This window comes from Poecilia latipinna, unplaced genomic scaffold, assembly GCF_001443285.1.
Source record: "Poecilia latipinna isolate Pla-1442-1.1 unplaced genomic scaffold, P_latipinna-1.0 Scaffold321, whole genome shotgun sequence".
NCBI lineage: Eukaryota > Metazoa > Chordata > Actinopteri > Cyprinodontiformes > Poeciliidae > Poecilia > Poecilia latipinna.
Window position 1 is genome coordinate 1 of NW_015112937.1, and position 19,517 is coordinate 19,517.

The window sequence follows — 19,517 nt, forward strand, 5'->3', positions numbered from 1 at the left end:
TTATAAAATATTTCATCCTACTTAATGATTGTAATGGCTATTGCCACCTTCAACAAACAAACAAGGCTCTTAGTCCAGCTTTTTATTGTTTATTGAACTTTTAGGAATTACAACTGCTGCAGTGCACACAACGATGGAAAATAATACAGATAAACAGATGTAAAACAACTTTAAACCACTTGCATTCTGCCTTTTCTCTGTCTCTGTAGTTGCATTTCCATCACAAATGTGTGCAGAACTTTGTCTACATTCTGCTAACGTCTAAAAAACACAATTTTGCAACTTTGGTGTTTCCATTAAATAAGAAGTTAAAGTAAAATCACAAATGAACATAGTTATGGATTCAACACGTTTAAATGACACCAACGTTTTATGAACTGTGTGATGCTGTGAGAGCTCTGGTGGATCCGGCTGCAGATTATCTGAAAAAAACCAAAAACAAACCATCATCCTCCTACCACTTCCTGTCGTCCATTTTTATTTTTGGTAATTTCAAGTTGCACAGTTTTGTGGTTAATGGAAACTCAGCCTATGTCAGCTTTACTCTGCATGCAGACACGTTGTCATGGCAATGAACTGACAACAACTCCACTAGCTGGCAGGGGAGAGATTACGTTCAAGTGTATCATGAATCGACATCAAAAAACACAAAAACATTTCCCCCACAAAAAGTACATAAAACCCCAAAACATTAAGCCCATTACAGTTTTATGCAATGGGCTCAATGTTTACATTGATGTTTGATGTTTACATTGCAATTATTAATAAGGGATGGTCTGAATACAGCGCTGATTGATTACTCAATTTAAACACCTCTTCTCCTGATTATCTGTCAGAGAGTAGGTGTGTTGGTCACCTCATTTTTCTGTTAACTGAACCAAAACAACACCAACCTGCACAGTACATATTAAGCTAGCATAACTAGTCAGCAACTAGTTATTATATCTTTAACCTTAAAGCTTGACTTTAAGGTTCAAATCAAGCTTGCATAACTCACCTACTTCCCACTTCTCTATATTTTTTTAAAATTAAAACCTTTTCCTGACCTGTAAAATGGGATTCCCTTGTATCTTGTGATCTAGTTGGCATAGTGTTGACAATTAAAAGGAAAACATTGCTTCCCTTTTTCACATTCTTTGCATTATTGTTTTATTTTCCCCGATCACTGATATTCCTGACTCAATACATAGTAATGGCGCACGTGTGGCACATAAGTCACGTAATGTCCAGTCCAGTAACATATATCAGTGGTTGACATATGCTTAACTCTGATGGATAACGTTTCCCCGCTTATCGCCTGTGGCTATGGATTTTACAGCGAGAAGGAAGCGGTCTGTGACATCATAACCCGTGAAGACAACCCCTCCCTGAAGGAAGAGGAGGATGAGGGAGAAGAGGGAAAAGATAAGACGATGCCAAATAAGCAGAGAGATGACCTGGCTCGTAGGCGGGGCCAAAGCAGGCCCCTCCCTCAGAGGGACGGACCAATGAGCTTTGTTTCCTCCTCCATGAGTCCGTCTGATGTACAGAAGTGGGAGAGGCTCAGGATGACTGAACCAAGGTGCCAAACACACTGCCTGTATGAGAGTAGTTCAGTGCTGTACGTCAGGGATGTACTGTTAGGTGAAAAAGTTAGGACACCCCATTAAAACAATGAGTTTTTCAAAAGAAATGTTCACAAACGCATCAAAATTTAGTCCTTCTTTTGTTTGTCTCAGTTAAAGAAAGTGATTAATCACAGGTAACCATTGTAAAAAATATTATTTTTTACTCACCAGACACGATACCACTTCATGTGTTTGATAAGAAATAATGTAGGACAACCTACCTCCCTAATACATAGTCTTACCCCTTGTTGGACACTTCTATAGCCTTCCACCATCTCTAACGTCAGCCTGAGGAAAGTCTGACCCACTCCTCACTTACAGCTGGGAGATGTTTGAAGGGTTTCTCAAGGAGATCAGGATGTTGGCTTGGATTGGTCCAGGACTTTTCAGGAAGTCCTGGCTGGATGTCCTGGTATGGATCGGTGCTCCGTTCTGATACCTGCTGAGATTCATGGTGGGTCGTATGAAGATGAGATGTCCAGGTCCAGCCAAACCATGACACTTTGACCTCAATGCTTCTTTTCCTGGAGTGCTCTGTTTGTTTCATACCCAATATTTCCTCTGCTTTAGTATCTAAATAATTCAGGGTTAGACTCCTCTGCCCTAAGAGCATTATTCCAGAAGACTTGACAGTAACTGCTGTAGATCCTATGGCAATGTTTGAAGGTTTATTAAGACCACTTTTAGCGTATAATTTGAACTTTGCAGAGTTGTTAAAGTCCTGCGACAGACTGGCAACCTGTCCAAGGTGTACCCTGCCTCTCGCCCGGAATGCTGTATGGTGTTCTTTTTTTCACATGACTGCATCATATCTATCTGTGCGAGTGTGTGTGTGCGTGCGTGTACGTGTGTGTGTGTGTGTGTGTGTGTGTGTGTGTGTGTGTGTGTGTGTGTGTGTTAAATTACCTTTAAAAATAGCTAATGCTTCCGTAAATGAATGCAAAGTGAAAGCTCTAATAGTGAGTTTGAGTCTTGAATGTGAGTTAGAGTATCGGTTAGCTACATACAGACACAGACTCTCCACACTTAGCCAAGCCTTAAAATGTGTTCATCTTTTGTTGCTGAACTTTAATATCTTACTGAACATTTTAGGAAAATCCAACCAATAGTTTGTGTCAACTTTTTTCATTGGTTGGATGATTGATTTGCTGTTTTTTATTTTTATTGTAAGATAGATGTGCACTCATCTTTTTGAATCAGGAAATGGCAGCAAGACGACTGCTACTCACCTAATAATAAAAACAAAGTTTAAAACCAGTGGAAACTGTGGGGGGAGGCTTTACGATGACTCAAATTCATCTTCCCCCCACGCACAGAGAGGACGCGGTGAGGGAGGGACGTATCTCAAAGAACAGCAGCAAAAAAAACAGCATGCAGAGAGGCAAGGTTTCCATAACAACCATCACATGGAAGGAGAAAACAGTTTTTATACCAACTACCATCACAAATGTAAACATGTAGAGTAATTGGACGTTAGGGAGAATATTTGGTCAGGTGAGACGGAAGGCGTTTTCACACCTTTAGTTTTTCTTCCAGTTGATGAAGAATTGCAACTTTTTCCAGTTTCCTTTTTCCCCCAGAGAAAACGCCTATCAAACCAACACCACAGTGCACTGCGATGAACACATGTGCAATGAATTGCACATGTGTTCAACTGTGCAATGAATTGCACATGTGTTCATCTGCGTCATTATCAATCAACAGAAATGATTCATCCCAAGATAACCACTGCAGTGTCTTGTTTACACCCCAAACATGTAGTTAGTAATTATTAAAGAAACACATTCAGAAGTTTTAACTTTCTAAACACATTTTAATTGTCATTGGAGCTTTCCACTTCTCTATATTCTCGTTCAACTGGCATTAAAAGGAGCAGGGAATTGGCTGGCGTGTGTGTGCGTAACTGTGTGTGTGTGAGAGCACTGCTCCGGCCTTGTTTCTGTCTCTGTGCTGATCTCATTGCGACATGAGGAACAGGATAAAGGGGTGTTTTGTGCTCCAGCCGAGCAGCAGTGAGGAGGAAAATGCGGCTACCTAATAGTGGAAGAGATAGAAATGTGAAGTGTGTTTGTGTGCTGAAGTGATCCAAACAGAAAACCCCATGCTCTGTCCTCTGTTCACCCACCGCTTCCCGTCTAACTAAACATTTCAACCTCATCAAGCTTTTGTCTTCAAAGTCTGATCTTCTTTTCCATGATTTCTCCTCCGCCCTGTCCCTGTCTGCTTCCTGTGCCTCTGTGTATGTGTGTGTGTGTTTCCTTCTCTTAACTTGTGAGACCGCATCTACAGTGAGGATAGGCCAGCCCCCGTGTGTCAGGCTTGTCTGCAGAGAACTTACGGAATCAGCGGATCAGCAAAGGCTGGACGAGGTCATGGCAGGGTTGTGACCTTTGGGGGTCTGACTGAGATCGAGCAGCCGACAGAGGCAGTCACAGCGGGAGGAGGGGAGGAGCCAGAGTCAATTAGACGACTCCAGTCCAAAGCAGCGGTATCAATGACTACCGTTGACCTGAGCTCCTGGCTTTCAGAGGGGAATCGCAGGTACGGACAAGGCCAAACATGACGAGCCCCAAGCCCAGAGCAGCCTCCATTGCTCTGAGCAGCACTGGCCCCTTTCTGTTGCTTTACTCATAGAGTAGTTAGTCAGTAGTTATTGCCTCATGTTTCAGGGTCCTAATGACAAATTTCCCTTTACTATCTCATGTATTTTGAAAGCACTTCTGAATTGCTCTGCGTTGCATTTACCTGCTTGTAGTTTCAGTAGGAAACAAAGCTGCACGAACGCATGCAGAACTACAAGAAGAATCAGGCACCTGATGGGTCTTAATTAAAGCTGCAGTATGTAACTTTTATAAAAAATACACATATATTTTTATGTATTTGTTAAAATTGTCACTATGTGGTGACAGTAGGATATGAGAAAGATAATATGAAAAAAATCAAGCTCCTCTGCCTCCTCCCAGTGATGTAATTGAAACAACCAATCAGAGCCAGGAGGCGGGTCTTAGCGCTGTCAATCACACCCGAGTGCATACTCTTACCCTTTCCAACAACCACCTTCCTCTCTGCTACAATGGAGCTTCTTCCCATGCCTGATGGGGAGAAGCCATGCTAGGCTAACTAGCATGCTAGACTAGTTTGCTAGCATGTCTGACTAGCCTTAGTGAGTGCTAAGTAAGTTGATTCTCCGCCATTAGCACATTTAGCAGCACGTTCACAAGATTGATTAAAATCCTCCACCTGACTCTAATTGATTGTTTATGAGCGGGATCGGTTGTTTTCTTGAGACGACAATAGCAGCACAAGGAGATTGATCTTTTTACAGGTTATCTGCCTCATATACACATAGTAAGGTTTTTCTATAAAAGTTACATGCTGCAGCTTTAAATGGCTAAAATTATGCAACATTTTAAATACAATAATTTAACTCAACATGTTCTTCTTAGTGCCCTGTGACAGACTGGGTGTACCCCACCTCTCGCCCAAAACATTTGAAAGATGTGACTGTAAATGTTCAGGGGGTGTCCAAACTTTAGCGAGGCTTCAGTGCTTCATTCATCTGCTGCTCGGGGGCTGGCATCCTGCATGTTTTAGGCTGCGTTTGCGAGACCGCTGTAGTTGAGTCGGCTGTAGTTATCATGCCAGGCCACTATATGGCGCTGTGATTTTAGCATGTCGTCGAACTGGCATGCGCTTTTGACCCTGAGCTTCCACCGCATTCTAAACCCGTTGGTTACAGTCTCCCATGAATGGCGTACTCGTATAACATTTCTGATTTCCTGCCAGAAAATATTCGACAGGATTGTGAACAGATTAAGTAGCACAACACTGCACAACATTAATATACTATCCACTATTGTTTTTGTTGTCTGCCTGTTCATGCGTAGAATAAAACCTGTTGCCTACGTCTGCGCATGTGCGCTCTCACTTGTGGAGTACTAATTCACACTTCTACGGGACGTGTTACAGAAAAGTTTTATTGTGAGACCTGGTTTCAAAAAAGAAGTCATATTCTGTGATCGTCAATATTTTCATAATAGTTGTCATATTAGTGGTAAAATGTTAGTTTTTATTCTTTATTTTTTTTTTTTCGACTTTTTATTTTAGTTTTTATTCTTGGTTCGGATTTTTCTTTATTTTACCCGCACCCTCATTACCGCAAAACTTACTTTTTGTTTTGTTTTGATTTTTGTTTTTTGGCGTAGCATAGTGTTAAAATGCTACAGTGCCTTGTACGATCAAAATACAGTGGTCACAGAATGTCGTGTAACACCGTGTAAGAAACTCCAGTGTCGTCTAAACAAGCCGCTGAATCGCAATAATAAGATACTACCTTAACCATTTTAATTATCTCCCAGTCTTCTACCAAGCTTGGTAGATGTGTGCATGGATATTTCCAGAAGGAATATGTTTAATTATTAACCTCAAACATAAATTTAATCCCTATCAGAGTCACAGTCAACTCTAGGAGATGTATTATTTCTTGGACTTGTTTTGGGTTTTTTCCACTTTTAGGTAGTTTTCCATAATTTGGAGAAGCAGAACATGTTATTATTATTTATTATTATTTATTCTGCTTCCTGCTCTCCTCTTAACCTGTTTCTTTGTGTGTTATGCGGATCATTGCGACAGTTTGTGGGTCAGTCACCCATCTCTGCTGCTGTATGCTATAGTGTTGTCATGGATGGATGTGCATCCTCCCCTCCCCCTGCGGAACACCGACCCTGGTCGGCCGAACCCACCCCTACAGCTGCCGAGATAGACGCTCGTTTTGCTCTGTACGAGCAGAGAGCAGAGGCAGAAGACGAAGAAGAGGAAGAGGAGCGGATCCCCGACCTTCAGAAGGACGACATGATGGCCAGGAGGACAGGTGCTTTCCTAAAACAAACAGCTGGCTCAGCAGATTTCAGGCGTTTCCTGCCTCCGCCCGGGTCTGGGTGGAGCAGCCGAGGGGAAGTTGCCACTGATGCTGTTCCTCCAAGCAACAAGGAAGTGCTCATTGGCACCAGGTGGGCTGAAAACGGATGTTTGCCGTGTTTAGCAGGGTGCTGAAGCTGCTAACCGGAATGGTGTTGCCTGCTTCTTCATCGTTGGTGTTTTAGTTACTTCAGTTCAGACTGTTCTGCTTTAGAGCGGCCAGCCAGCGGCCCAGAATCCCAGAAGAAACGCCTCACTGCCCAGTAATCAGAGCAACGACCCAAACTGAAGGCCAACCCAATGAGTCCGATAGAGACAAGAACATCCCTGATCTGGACAGAGACGACATGGTGGCTCGGAGGAGCGGGACATTCCAGAAAGCGGCCATCTTCAGAGGAAATCAGGGCTTCAATCAGTTCCTGCCGGTCCCTGGGTCGGTCAGACACAACATCAGTTCAGAGACTGCAGCAAAGCAGTCAGGCAACACGTCCAAACTCAGAGCAGACATGGACGGAGGAAGGTATTTCCTGAGATGGAATGAAGACACGGCCGGTGTGTTTCTAACCCACTTCAGTTCAAACTAGAGTACCTGACAGAGCAGGTGTGGAGTGTTGAAGGGTTTCCTGCTGATTTCTGAATGAACTGACTGGTTCTGGTTTGCTGCAGGAGTGCTTGATAGCTGATCTCTGATCATATGGATTAATGGAAACTATGAGCTCTTTATAGTTCTAACATGGTTCTGCTCTTCAGCTGTTGGATCACTAACTCCGGCGTTGGTTGGCATGACTTTGGCAGCTGGGTTTCAGCTCGGTGTGAAACTGTCTGGGTTTAATGTTTCAGAACTGAATCACAATGAAACCCCTGCTGTTCCTAAAGGATAAGTTCACTCCACTCACAATACGGTATAACACGTCTGTGATTATCTGATTGGGTATTTGTATGAATTTAAAAAATAATGATTCTTACATCAAGATAATCTAAACATGCTAATTATTCAGTTCAGTTCAGTAAAAAATTAATTTAATTATATCCAATCTGGCGAATTCAGTGGAAATTCAGTCCAAGTCATAGAATAAAACAGTGAAGAGTATTAGTATGGAAGAGGATTATGGCCACTAAAAAAATAAAAGAATTCTGACTTTTTTCAGAATTTTGACTTTTTTTCTCTCTGAATTCTAACCATAATCTAAGAATTCTGACTTTTCGCTCATAATTCAAATTTTTGTTGTCAGGATTAAAGTCAGGATTTTGAGATTAAACTCAGCATTATGTGAAAAGTCTGATTATTTTTTTCAGTGGCCCTAATCCTCCTCCTAATTTTTAAATTGAACCAATCTCCAATTGTTTTCGTTGCTGTATTTTAGTCAGGATCAAACAAATGTTTTTACGTGCTGAAAGCACAGAAAGGTCCAGTTTGCTCAAAACAAATCAGAAGACAATGATTTAAAATCAGAGTGAACTTATCCTACAAGGCGATGAGCTGGCAGTTTTTGTGGTAGTAGTTCAGTTCAGTGTCGATGTGTTTCCTGTTAATCCTGGCTCTGTCATTGGATCATTATTTCAGCAGCTTTGTTGCCATGGCAGCGGAACTTGAAGCTCCGCCTTTCAAAGCCCTGTCGAGTCCGGCGTGTCCTGGGCTGGCAGGGAGGCAGGTCCCTGACGCAGCCGTTATCGATACGATCGAACCATCCTCTTCCTCCTCCTCCTCACTTATACGTCCTCCCAGTCCTCCCTCGACTCACACCTGGAGGGTGGAGGAGCAGGTAGAGGCGGGGAGAGAGGAGGAGAAAACCGAGGATGGGAAGATGAGGCGGGAAAAGAAACCATGCTGGCTGGAGGATGAGCTTCCTCCAATGATGTGAGAGTGATGTTTGATTTTTCATCTTTTCTCTGATTTGACCAACAGGACAGTAGCACTGACATCACAGCTGCTCTCTCTCTGCTCGGCTCGTCATGTCTTCATATCAATGATAGAAACAATTGAACTTTGTCTCATTTTCACCTTCCATACCTGCTTCTTTGAGACGTGCCTTCCTGTTATCCTCAAACTCTCCCCTCTGCTGCTGTTATAGGGTGAGCCGACGAGTTGCTTTTCTCTTAGACAACGAGTAAGTTTCACCGACTCGCTCTCGCTGACGTCCTGCATGATGACATATGCATGGCCTGCATGTCAACGTGTTGGTTAATAAACTGCAAAGACTGTTTGCAACACCCAAACGTGCTGAAACCATGTTCACGACTGTTCACATCTTACTCTGCTTTTCTACCGCTGGGCCACAACGTTTGATTCATTTATTCAAAACTCAAGATCTGTTGTAATTTTCCTCTAATTTCTTGTGCAATATCTTGGTACACTTGAAATAAGACAAAACTAATATGCAAGGAACTTTTCATCCAGATACATAAGCTTGTCTTAAGTCAGTAATTTCTTATATTGTAAGTGAAATAATCTGCCAATGGAAAAAAAAACTGTCATTTCAATTTGCGCAATTTTACGGTCAGTGGAAACGCAGAAACAATTGAACGATGGATGGATGGATCACACTGGTCAACAGAAAAAAAATTGTCTGGTGTTTTTCAACTGTTTTGGGTCATGTTGATGTGCTGAATTAAAAAATCAGATGATGAGAAATATTAACAGATATGAACTGATAATGTCACAAAAATGTCATCAATTCAATCAGAAGATCAGATTTCTCTAAGTCACATTAGTATAAAAACCTGACCTGATTGAGAAAAATGGATGTCATTTTCGGATTCAGTGGCGCAAAATAGTTCTAATTCAGTTGAAAAAACATAGAAAACTTCCAAAAATATATTTTTTTGTAACTCAATGTTTTGTATATTTCTGAACCTGAAGCTGATTCTGATTATTAGGTTGAAATCAGTAAATTTGGTCAAATATATCTTGCTGGGTTTTTTTGGGGTTTTTTTTGGAGGGTGGGGGTTTGCCAGTCATTTCTGTTCACTGTAATTTTTTTGTTTTGCCTGCTGCTTTTTATGTATGGACTGCGTATTGTTTATCATCGCACGCTACACATCGCTCCAAACTGTGTGCAACACAAGAAAAATCAACACGTGATTTTTGTCAGACAAAATCCTTACAGTGTTCCTTACAGTTTTTTTTTCCATTTCCAGGAGTGTGAGTATGGGAGACATGGCCAACGAGGACGAGGCAGGACACGTCCCTTCGCTGAGCCCGTCGCGATATGAACGCATGCACCAGCAGTACAATGCTTTCGTGGAGGAAGAGGACCAGTGGCAGGATGTGAGGCTCTTCTTGTCCTGAAACGGCGTCCGTCAGGTAGCGTTCAGCAGACTGAAACTGATGGATGCTGTGAACTTTTGTCTCAGGACCTGGCCCGCTGGAAGAACCGCCGCCGCAGCGCATCACAGGAGCTGATTAAAAAGGAGGAGGAGAGGAAGAGGATAGAGAAAAGGATGAAGGGGAACGGAGTGGACGGCAATAAGAGGAAGAGCATTAAGACTTACAAGGAGATTGTGGAGGAGAAGTAAGTGTAAGACAGTAAGACACTTTGTAAGTTGTATTTTATATATATAGCATTTTTATGACAACTGAAGAAGTAGGAACATGATTGTGCTATAAAATGGCAGTATGTGCCTGGAAAACGCATAATACTGCCCCTTTAAATTGTCTTGGTTCCTGTTTTTCAGAGAACGCAGGGAAGCTGAGTTGTGTGAAGCATACAGACAGGCAGCGACTCCAGAGGAGGCAGCTTTGGTTTTACAGCGCTACGCCCTCCGCTTCACCATCAGTGATGCAACACTGGACAGCCTGAAGCTGCCCAGAAGCACCAACAAACCCAACCAGTTCCTGAACCAGACGGAGCAGGAGCACAGCCAGACGTCAGGCGACGGTGACTCAGAGAGGCTGGAGCATCCAAACCAGCCGGACACAGACGGTCTCACTGAACAGGAACGCTGTGGACAGACAGAGGACAGCCATGAAAAACATCAGTCTGGTGTGAACCTCAACAGCTCTTTGGAACCAAATGCCCTCCAACTCAAAGACACAAACTCACACAGTGAGCAGCTCCAGTCGGAACAGCTTCCTGAGCCCTCCTCCCATCTGACAGACCCCCATGATGAGCATAAGAATCAGCCTGACCCAGGAGCCCCTCAGCCCCCCACTGAACCTGCTGCTGCACCTCAACCCAAACACAAACTGTCCTCCCTTCCATCTGCACCCTCCAGACCGCTCCCCCTGCTGGCGGCCAAGCACTACTGCCCGCCCAGGTGTTCTCCTGAACACAAACTTGTGGAGGTCCAACAGGTAGGAGCGCTGCATTTCTGTCGTCTCATCCTGTGGATCTCAGGACTGTGAAAATATGTTTTTAAAATAAAAATGAGAAGCTAGTAAATTACTTTAATAGCTTTTTCACCCTAAATGTGACACTGATTCTGCACAACTCAACAGAAAAACAAACACATTGGTTAGGAAAACGATTTGAGTGTTATTGGGGTTTGATTAAAGACCATCAGTTTTCTGATTTTGATAAGAAGCTGACGATTTTATTTTTCACCAAGTCCCACTGAGCATCTAGATCAACTAAATGATGACAGAACATCCATCCATTTTCTTTACACCCTTGTCCCTTAGTGGGGTTGGGAGGGTTGCTGGTGCCTCTCCAGCTAACGTTCTGGGTGAGAGGCAGGGTCACCCTGGACAGGTCGCCAGTCTGTCGCAGGGCAACACAGAGACAAACAACCATGCATACACACACTGACACCTAGGGGCAATTTGGAGAGGCCAATTAACCTGACATGTTTTTGGACTGTGGGAGGAAACCAGAGTACCCGGAGAAAACCCATGCATGCACAGGGAGAACATGCAAACTCCATGCAGAAAGACCGGAATCAAACCCAGAACCTTCTTGCTGCAAGGCAACGGCTCTACCAACTCCGCCACGACAGAACATTTAAAAAAAATATTTGTTTAGATTGATTTACAGCAGGGTTGGACACTAAATCAATAATATATGTCTGGGAGATGTAGGCAGAAGAAAGGCTTTAGCTGCTCCACTTCTCACAGTGAGCTAAGCGAGGCTGGAGGCATCAGCTAACTCACTCACTCAGCAACCTGCTGAGTAACTTGTGCGGCAGCAGTTTCAGGTTTTGCCACTGTGCTTCATAACTGCTTAAAAGTAAAAAAAAAATAAAATAATGTGAAGTGAAAACTGAATAAAACAGAAAAGTTTTGGCAGAATTTCAGATATTTAAAACAAAAATCTAATCAGTAATTATCAATGTAAACTGATATGAATCAATTATGTTGTGATTTTTCAGCCATAACATTCAGACATCATTTTGTCTCCAATAGCTTGTTTTCTTAACAGAATAATTTCACAGATGTTTTTTTATCGTCACACCTTTTAACTAGAGAAGCTGTGATGATGAAGAATGTGCTTTAGTATAACCAATAAAAGGCCAAATATTCTACAATCAGTTACAGGAATAAAGATCTGAAACCTGGGAGCGACTGTTCCATGTTACAGATGTATTTTTCTTTCATAAAAGAAAAAAATACATCTGTAATAACCTGTAATGAACATGTGTTTTTTTTATAATGTTAGCATAAAATTAGCTGCTTATTTAAAAGCCTGCATCAAAGATGTACTGTGTTCTAACTGCTGTTCTGCTTCCTGCCAGCTGGACGGGTCGGTGCGGCTGAACGGAGAGACGGCTGAGGACTTCGCTTCCCTTCCGGACCTGCTACAGGAAAACCCAGCCATTTCCTCCCAGCACACGCAGGAACCGGATCCCCCAGAGGACAGCGCAGAGCAGCCGGAACCTCCACTGACCGAAAGACCAGCCCTGACTTCAGGCTCCGCCATCAGCTCCCTGATCGCAGGCCGAAACTGCATCATCACCACCACCATCGTGACAGAACTTACAAAGACCCACGTGGAGCCGCTCCACCCAGACGTCCAGGACGACGTTGAGGTAGTTTTATGATCACGCTTTTTCTACAGTTTTACAGTTCAAGGTAGCTTGTTGAATGTGTTTTAATAAGTTGGAGGCAGAAACAAAGCTGCAACATAATTTATTGTCAAAGTTAGCATTATCGTGGTCAGTGGTTTATTTTACAGTGAGAAAACCAACAAGTGACTTTGTGTTGTTCTGGCCAGAAACTTATATCTCGTCTCATCATATTCTGAGTACAGGAACCAAGGAGAAGAACATGATTTGGTCAGACGTAACCAAGACTGAAAACAAACACTACAGATGACCCCTGAACTTATGACCACCAGAATGACTAAGTGCAGCCCAATCCCAGATGGAAATTTGTTCAAACCTTCAGATTAGAGATCAAACATTAATATCTGTAACGATGACAGTGTGTCTGATCCATGAGGGCAGATCTGTCCAGTCTTATTCTATACTTAGAGCTCTGAGTGATACCATGTTTTATTATTTAGTCTTACATTATATTTTAAATTCCTAATTGTTCTTTCTGAATCATTTGTAAGAAGGTTTGTTGCGGTTTATTTTTCACCAAGGTAGTCAACTTTTTGTTTTTGTTTGAGTTTTTATTATTTTTTTGTTTGAGTTTTTATTATTTATTATTATTCATTTTCCATTGGGTGTTCTACTCCTAATCGCATTGACTGAGCAAATTAAAGCTGTTTTTATATGTTTGACCAAGCTTGTGAAGCTACCAGTGTATTTAAATGTGATGTACTAGTGTACATCACAACAGAAATTATTCTGTTAAGAAACAAATAAATAGTAATTTATTTGATAAAAAAGAAAAGTTTTCAGTCAGTTTGGATCAGTATCAGCTTGTGCTATCAAGAAAAACAAGGCTAAAGTTTCAGAAGGTATTAATGTTTCTGCAAGGCACTGAAAAACTCTGAGCTGGTATAATGTGTAGTTCAGTCAAAATGAACAAAACGTTTCAATTCTATGATGTAAGGAAAGAAAAACAGAAGGAATACCGGAGGCGGAATACTTTCCAGCCTCCTGTAGACTCAGCTGTTTCCTTCACCTCTTAGTTAGCTTTTAGCTTCACTATGTTAACATGTGAGAAACTGTACAGTTGAGAACATAAAGCTGTTGTTATATCACTTTAATTTCTTCCCTGGGAGGGTTTGTCATGTAAAGCAGGTGTCTGGTTTCTATTTGGATATTCTAACAGACATTTACATGAACAGAAAACAGCGACCTCAATAAGAATAGCACATTGAAAAGATCACCGCAATGGTCAGGAAGTGTTTCAGAATGACAGGGCCATTGTAGATGGGACAAAAAAGGGAGGAATACATTTCTGCCAAAAAACTCAGAAATCTTTAGATTAATACCAAAAAGTTTTCAATAAAAAGAAGGACATTTGAGTTTCAAAAGTTGAAAAACTCTGAAATTTTGAGATTACTCTCAGAAATGTTCTACTGAAAAATATGAGACAAACTCAAAAATGTCCTTGTTTTTTCTAAAATATTTTTGAGATTATTCTTAAAATTTCTGAGTTTTTTGGTGGAAATTTACTCGTTTTTTTCCATGTACAATGGGCCTAATATGCTGTCATTGTTCTAGTCTTTCACTGTTGTTGCTTCACTTTCTGATAGAGGCAGATACTTGGAGACAGCCTTTTGGCTTTAGTTGCTTATTTATTTTAAATATAACCCTCAGGATGGAGCCACTGAGACGCCAGCAGAGAAAGGGAATCCTCAGCCTGTTCAGTCACCCAGCAGTTTACCAGAATACTCTCCCAGTGTCTCTGGTAAGTCTGCTCTTCTCTGGCAGCCATCTTGAAAACTTTGGACTGTTTCCTCCAGCAGTCAGGATGTTTAACGTGTCCGTCTTTCCACAGAGGGGCTGGAGGAGAGCAGCGTGACTGTAAGTATCTCTACATTTTCAGCTCCGTCTCTTCCTTTCTGTTTCTCCTCCATCCTCAGATTTGACCCCATCCTGACCTTTCGTCTCCAGTGGTCGCTGTAGTCAGACTTGTGTCCTCACCTTTCCTCTCTTTCTGTCCCTTTTGCTTCGTATACATGTGTGTTTTTTTTTTGTGTTGGTGTGCTTGTTGGTCGGGTCTGGTCAGATTGAGACCCCCATGTTGAACTTGGCTAAACGTGTTAATCACTGGGTCTGGGACCCCAATGAGGAGCGTAAGCGCTTGGAAAGCTGGCAGCAGGAGCAGGAGCGCCTCCTACAGGTACTGCAGCGTGAGGTTGTATATCTGGAGAGAAACGATGTTCTGGATGGATCTGTCAAAACTCAAGTTCTACTTTTAGTTGGGCTTTTCTCTAGGGTGCAGTGATTGTAATTTTTGACTTTTGGACATCTCCTGAGTTTCAAAACCTAAACATTTTTGAATTTTGAAACTCAGAAAGTTCTGAGTTATTTCTGGAACATTTCTAAGAATAATTTCTAAATTTCTAAGTTTTTTATTGCATATTTTCAACTTTTAGAGCCAAGAAATTTCCTTGTTTATTCTAGAAAATGTATGAGCTTAATCTCAACATTTCTGAGTTATTTTTCGCAAATTTTCAGCTTTTGGGGTTCAAATATTTACAAATGGTTTTCTAGAAAATTTGAGGTTTTTGGAGGAAATTTACTCCTGTTTTTTTCTATCCACAATGGCTCCAATACGTCATCGTACAATCACGACATAAAACAAGTCACTATTTTTGTCCGTGTTTAATGTTCCCATGCGCTCGATATGAATTGCAGCTAACGCTACTTTGTCACTGAATCGTTTGGGTCCTTCTTGTCAAAGATGTTATTTGTTTTGTTTTTTTTTCTTCTTGTTCTTTTGGACTTATTTTTTCTCTATTTTTAGTTATATATATATCCTGTTACGTATTATCTGAGGTCAGTCGCTACAGTTGCGCAAACCTGAGCCGTTAACACATCTAGCTGCTCTCTGTGTCAAGCTAACTTTGTGTGGTTCTATTTTTTTATATTTTTGCCTAAAACATCTTTTGGAAAAAAGAGGGGGGGTTTTTTTTTTTTTTTTTTTTTTTTTTTTTTTGCCAAAGCCACTTTTGTCAAGAAATGCCAAAAATGCTATTCCTATTATTTTAGGAATAGTTCTTGTAGTCCATAAGTGAGCCAGTGTCAGATGAGAGATTTTTGGGCCTTGTACGTATTAGAGAAAACCAGTTGAATCTTTTCAGTTCAGCTCTGATTTGAAAAATGCATTGATGTTGCTTGTTGGATCATTACTGCATCCTAGAAAAACAGCTGTTTATATATTGGAAAGCTTAAACTTACCGTGACGTTCATGTCCATGACACGTGAACCAGAACTGTATGTCTGTGTGTTACATTTGTGTGTGTGAGTGAGTGTTCGCTTTTGATGATTGTCTTTGAACATAAACTGTGTCTGTCATCAGGAACAATACCAGAAAGAACAAGAGAAGCTGAAGAAAGAGTGGGAGAAGGCCCAGCTGGAGGTGGAGGAGGAGGAGAGGAAGCACAATGAAGAGGTGGGAGCACATGGATGGAGACGCTGGAAGCAAAAATCATTTTCCTCTTAGCCGGTTTATCCTAGATTTTCCTCATTCTGTTCTCCATCTGTGTTATTCTTCCAGGAAAGACGAATTTTAGAAGAGACTGTAGCCCCTCTCAGTCCCTCTGCCTCAGTGCAAAGGCAGCCGGAGCGTATAGCCACAGCGCCGTTTTCTGCCGAAGAAAACAACAATGGCGCAGTGAGAGGAAACGTGTCTGCTCAGCAGAACGGACAGAAAATCCACACAGGAAGTGAGGATCAGCACGCGTCCAAGCTTCATTTTTTCCAGGGTGAGAATAAAGCACACATGCTCAGGACTACGTCCTCGTGTTTGTGTGAACCGCATTGCATGGGAGACGTTATGATGTGTGTTTCTGCTAGATTCTGGATGTGATGAACTGCTCCCACAGAAACAGGAAATGTGGAAGACGTCATCTCTGGACCGCAGCCCTCAGACCAACCAGATGCAAAATGTCAAAAGGTGAATGTAAACATGATCAATGCAGATTTTAATAGTATTTGCCTCTGGTCACGGTAAACATTAAGTGCACCCTCTCTGAGTTTATTACAGTATTTTTACACATGAGAATATAATAATCTTTACCAGGTTCCAAAATAATTAACATGTAACCTTTTAGTGAACAATGTAAATAGTTTCCTCACTGTTATCATGTAGACATACTAAGATTTAATATCTTGTAGAGCCATCTTTAGCAGCAATAACCCTTAATGTTATGTTACTGGTTAATGGATTTCTTTCATTTATTATCCTCGAAAGTAGAGCAGATATCCTGGAATCTTTAAAGAAGATCTATGAAATACATTCAGGCCTAAACATGCACAGAAAATACAAGAAGCTCGTATTTGATGGCTGAACTTGGTGGTTCACAGTCATTGAAGACTGAACGTGACAAACTTCCTGCTTTCCAAATGTAATTCAGATCAGGATCACATGATGCTGTAGCAGGTAAACAGGACGTCTCCCCTTCAGCACCTCAGCCTCCGTCTCCCAGCAGGTAAATAATGTTCACACACCGACACGTGAAGACGCCCAGGTGTCAGCAGGTCACGCCCGCCATTTTTTTCCTGTGTTTGTTTCAGGTGCGTCAGTGGGAAGCGACTTTGTTCGGGCTGCTCCAAACCTCTGGGAAGAGGAGCTGCTATGATCATTGACACTCTGGGCCTGTTTTTCCACATGCAGTGTTTTAAGGTCTGTTTCATACCACTGTTCTCTGCAGGTCCAAATAGACAGTGGTAGGGATAGAGAGGGTGATTGGATCGAGCATAAATTTGATTCTAAAAACTACATTTTGAAGAGCTTGAAAGCCTTTACCACTAGATAACAGATGCAGTCTGGACACTTTGCTTCTAGAACTGAAATGGGATTTAGCCTTGCAGGAAAAATGTTTGACTTGGTCACCCAAAACTCCTAAAAAGAAGATAAAAAATAAAAAAATATGTCATTTTTCAGTGTGGCGTATGCAAAGGGCAACTGGGTGACGCTACAGCAGGGACCGACGTCAGGATTCGGAACGGACTGCTGAGCTGTTATGAGTGCTACATCGCATCTCGAGGTGGGAAAACATTCACATTGATCAAAGAAACACACACACACACACACACACACACACACACACACTGGTTTCAGCACTTTGACTTTTGCTCTCAAAGGAAAAAAATCACTTTGAAAATACTTTGCACTATTGTAAAGTATGATAAAATTCAGTAGCTGTATATGTGCTTGGTAAGATGACTAAATGTTGCCATCGCACTATGAGAGAAGAATCATTTAAAATGTGTGGTTAGATCACAGAAAACAATTTAACTTAAAATGAATAAATGCAGTGTCATTTGACAGCCTGCTTATAAGTTTGATAACAAAGGTGTCCTCTCTGAAAATCTAGTGTTTAGATGAAATGTACGAGGCTGATAACTGGAATAAAAATTGTTGCTTCAACAACAGCTGGATTGTAAACTTGTTTTTTTTTCTCCATTGAGTTTTGAAAAGAAATAGATTTCTACTTTCAGATTTTTTGGCAAACTCTTCTTTTAAAGTTTTTTATTATCATTTTATTGTTCTATCAGTGAAACGCTATCTTTAATGAAATACTTCTTGAATTGTCAGATGCGCCCTCTAGAGGCACAACTAGAAAAACATGATGCCATGTTTTTCAATCCATTCAGATTTAAAATTTTCGTCCACTTGCTACAGAAAGAAAACTTCTGCTTTTTTTGCAGGCAGAGGTCAGCCCACTCCTCTATAAGAACTACGTGAATAACTGGAACTACAACACTGGAGGAGCTGAAAGAATAAACTCCAGTTCTGTAACTACGAGTCTGGCTGTTTGGGAAAAGCCTGGAACCTCTGAAATATTCTGTTTTTACTCTGAATTGCACAAACAACAGACTCTTTTTGCTTTGTTTTATTTTTAAACTGGACTGAACCTCTTGACAACGTACTTTGGATGTACTTCTTAACTGTACACATGTAAACGCCTGTTTTAATGTGACTGGCATTGATATATTCATGGGGGGAAAAAAAAACACATTTAGGGGTTTGTACATCTATGCCTGAAATTTCCTTCGTTACACGCTAAACCCTTAAGCTGAACATTAAATGTTGACACCTTAAATCCTGCTTTTGGACTGATGCGACTCCATTATTTCCAAATGTGATGTAAGGTGATTCAAATTGAATAACCTAAAGTAGCTTGATGATTGTAATGCCTTACTCCTAACTTTTAACACATAATTTTGGTTTTGTGTTTACAGTTTTGCATGACGAAAAAAACATATATAAGTTATTGTGGTGTTTTCTCAGAAGGACAGTGAGCCTTTAGTTTTATTTTGACACCATTCTAATCATTTTAATGCTTTACAATCCCTTTTAACTTACAGAAACTGTTCTTCAAATTTCATTTTGCAAAAATGGCTCTGCATGTTATTGATGAATAAGTATTTTCCCGTTTTTGATGTTTTAGCTTTACTTTCTTCTCAGACTGCATCTGAATCAGTGCCTTATGTAATGAATGCAATGGTGAGGTGTTGTATGCTCAGTTTGACCTTTGGGTCTAGGCACAATGTGTGTGAGTGGGTGCATGCCTGGTATAGAACTGTTGTGCGTGTGATTTAATTCAAAGTACAGTTATATACCAGCAAATAATGTCTGAAGAACCACTACTTCCCCAAATAACCCACTGTCTACTTAGAGACAGAAAGTTAATTATTTTCTGGCGAATCAAAATGTCCTGAAACCTCTTCTATTTTGTCTAAGCGCTGCCTCTCCACAGATTTATTCTTCCCTCTGCCTCAGCTTGGTGTAAACACCTCACAGCCATGTTAGCCCTCAGTGGAACAAAGCTCCGATTGTCTTTTATAACAAGTGTATGTTTATCAATAAAACAATTTAATCTGGTGTGTTTTTGTCTACTTTCCTTCATTTTATTGGTCCTAAAGTGGTGACTTTACAGTAATTTTGTAGAGAAGTGAAAAGGCTAATATTAATGCAGTAAAATAAGT

At 41.2% G+C, this 19,517-nt stretch overlaps 1 protein-coding gene across 6 annotated transcripts; it reads left to right on the plus strand.

The window, feature by feature from the left end:
* Positions 1-787: 787 nt before the first annotated feature.
* LOC106949041 (LIM and calponin homology domains-containing protein 1-like) lies at positions 788-19,413 on the plus strand. 6 transcript variants are annotated; one of them, XM_015035011.1, is made up of 20 exons: positions 788-1,561; positions 3,897-4,148; positions 6,281-6,616; positions 6,739-7,044; positions 8,089-8,382; positions 8,597-8,632; positions 9,663-9,792; positions 9,879-10,036; positions 10,200-10,818; positions 12,195-12,488; positions 14,175-14,265; positions 14,356-14,381; positions 14,587-14,700; positions 15,883-15,975; positions 16,081-16,288; positions 16,380-16,479; positions 16,940-17,014; positions 17,100-17,208; positions 17,470-17,572; positions 18,237-19,413. In XM_015035011.1, the coding sequence occupies exons 1-20, from the start codon at positions 1,272-1,274 to the stop codon at positions 18,260-18,262; spliced, it is 3,660 nt and encodes a 1,219-aa protein (XP_014890497.1). In that variant the 5' UTR covers positions 788-1,271; the 3' UTR covers positions 18,263-19,413. The 6 variants fall into 6 exon arrangements, with proteins under 6 accessions (XP_014890497.1, XP_014890498.1, XP_014890500.1 ...); XM_015035012.1 differs by having other exon boundaries at positions 8,092-8,382; XM_015035014.1 differs by lacking the exon at positions 14,587-14,700.
* Positions 19,414-19,517: the final 104 nt, after the last annotated feature.

Bases quoted from the DNA above. Each gene is read 5' to 3' on its own strand.
- LOC106949041 (XM_015035011.1), top strand. From the start codon at position 1,272: ATGGATAACGTTTCCCCGCTTATCGCCTGTGGCTATGGATTTTACAGC. The intron at 6,617-6,738 runs GTGGGCTGAAAA...GTTCTGCTTTAG, and splicing joins GAAGTGCTCATTGGCACCAG to AGCGGCCAGCCAGCGGCCCA. The intron at 17,573-18,236 runs GTGGGAAAACAT...CTTTTTTTGCAG, and splicing joins GTGCTACATCGCATCTCGAG to GCAGAGGTCAGCCCACTCCT.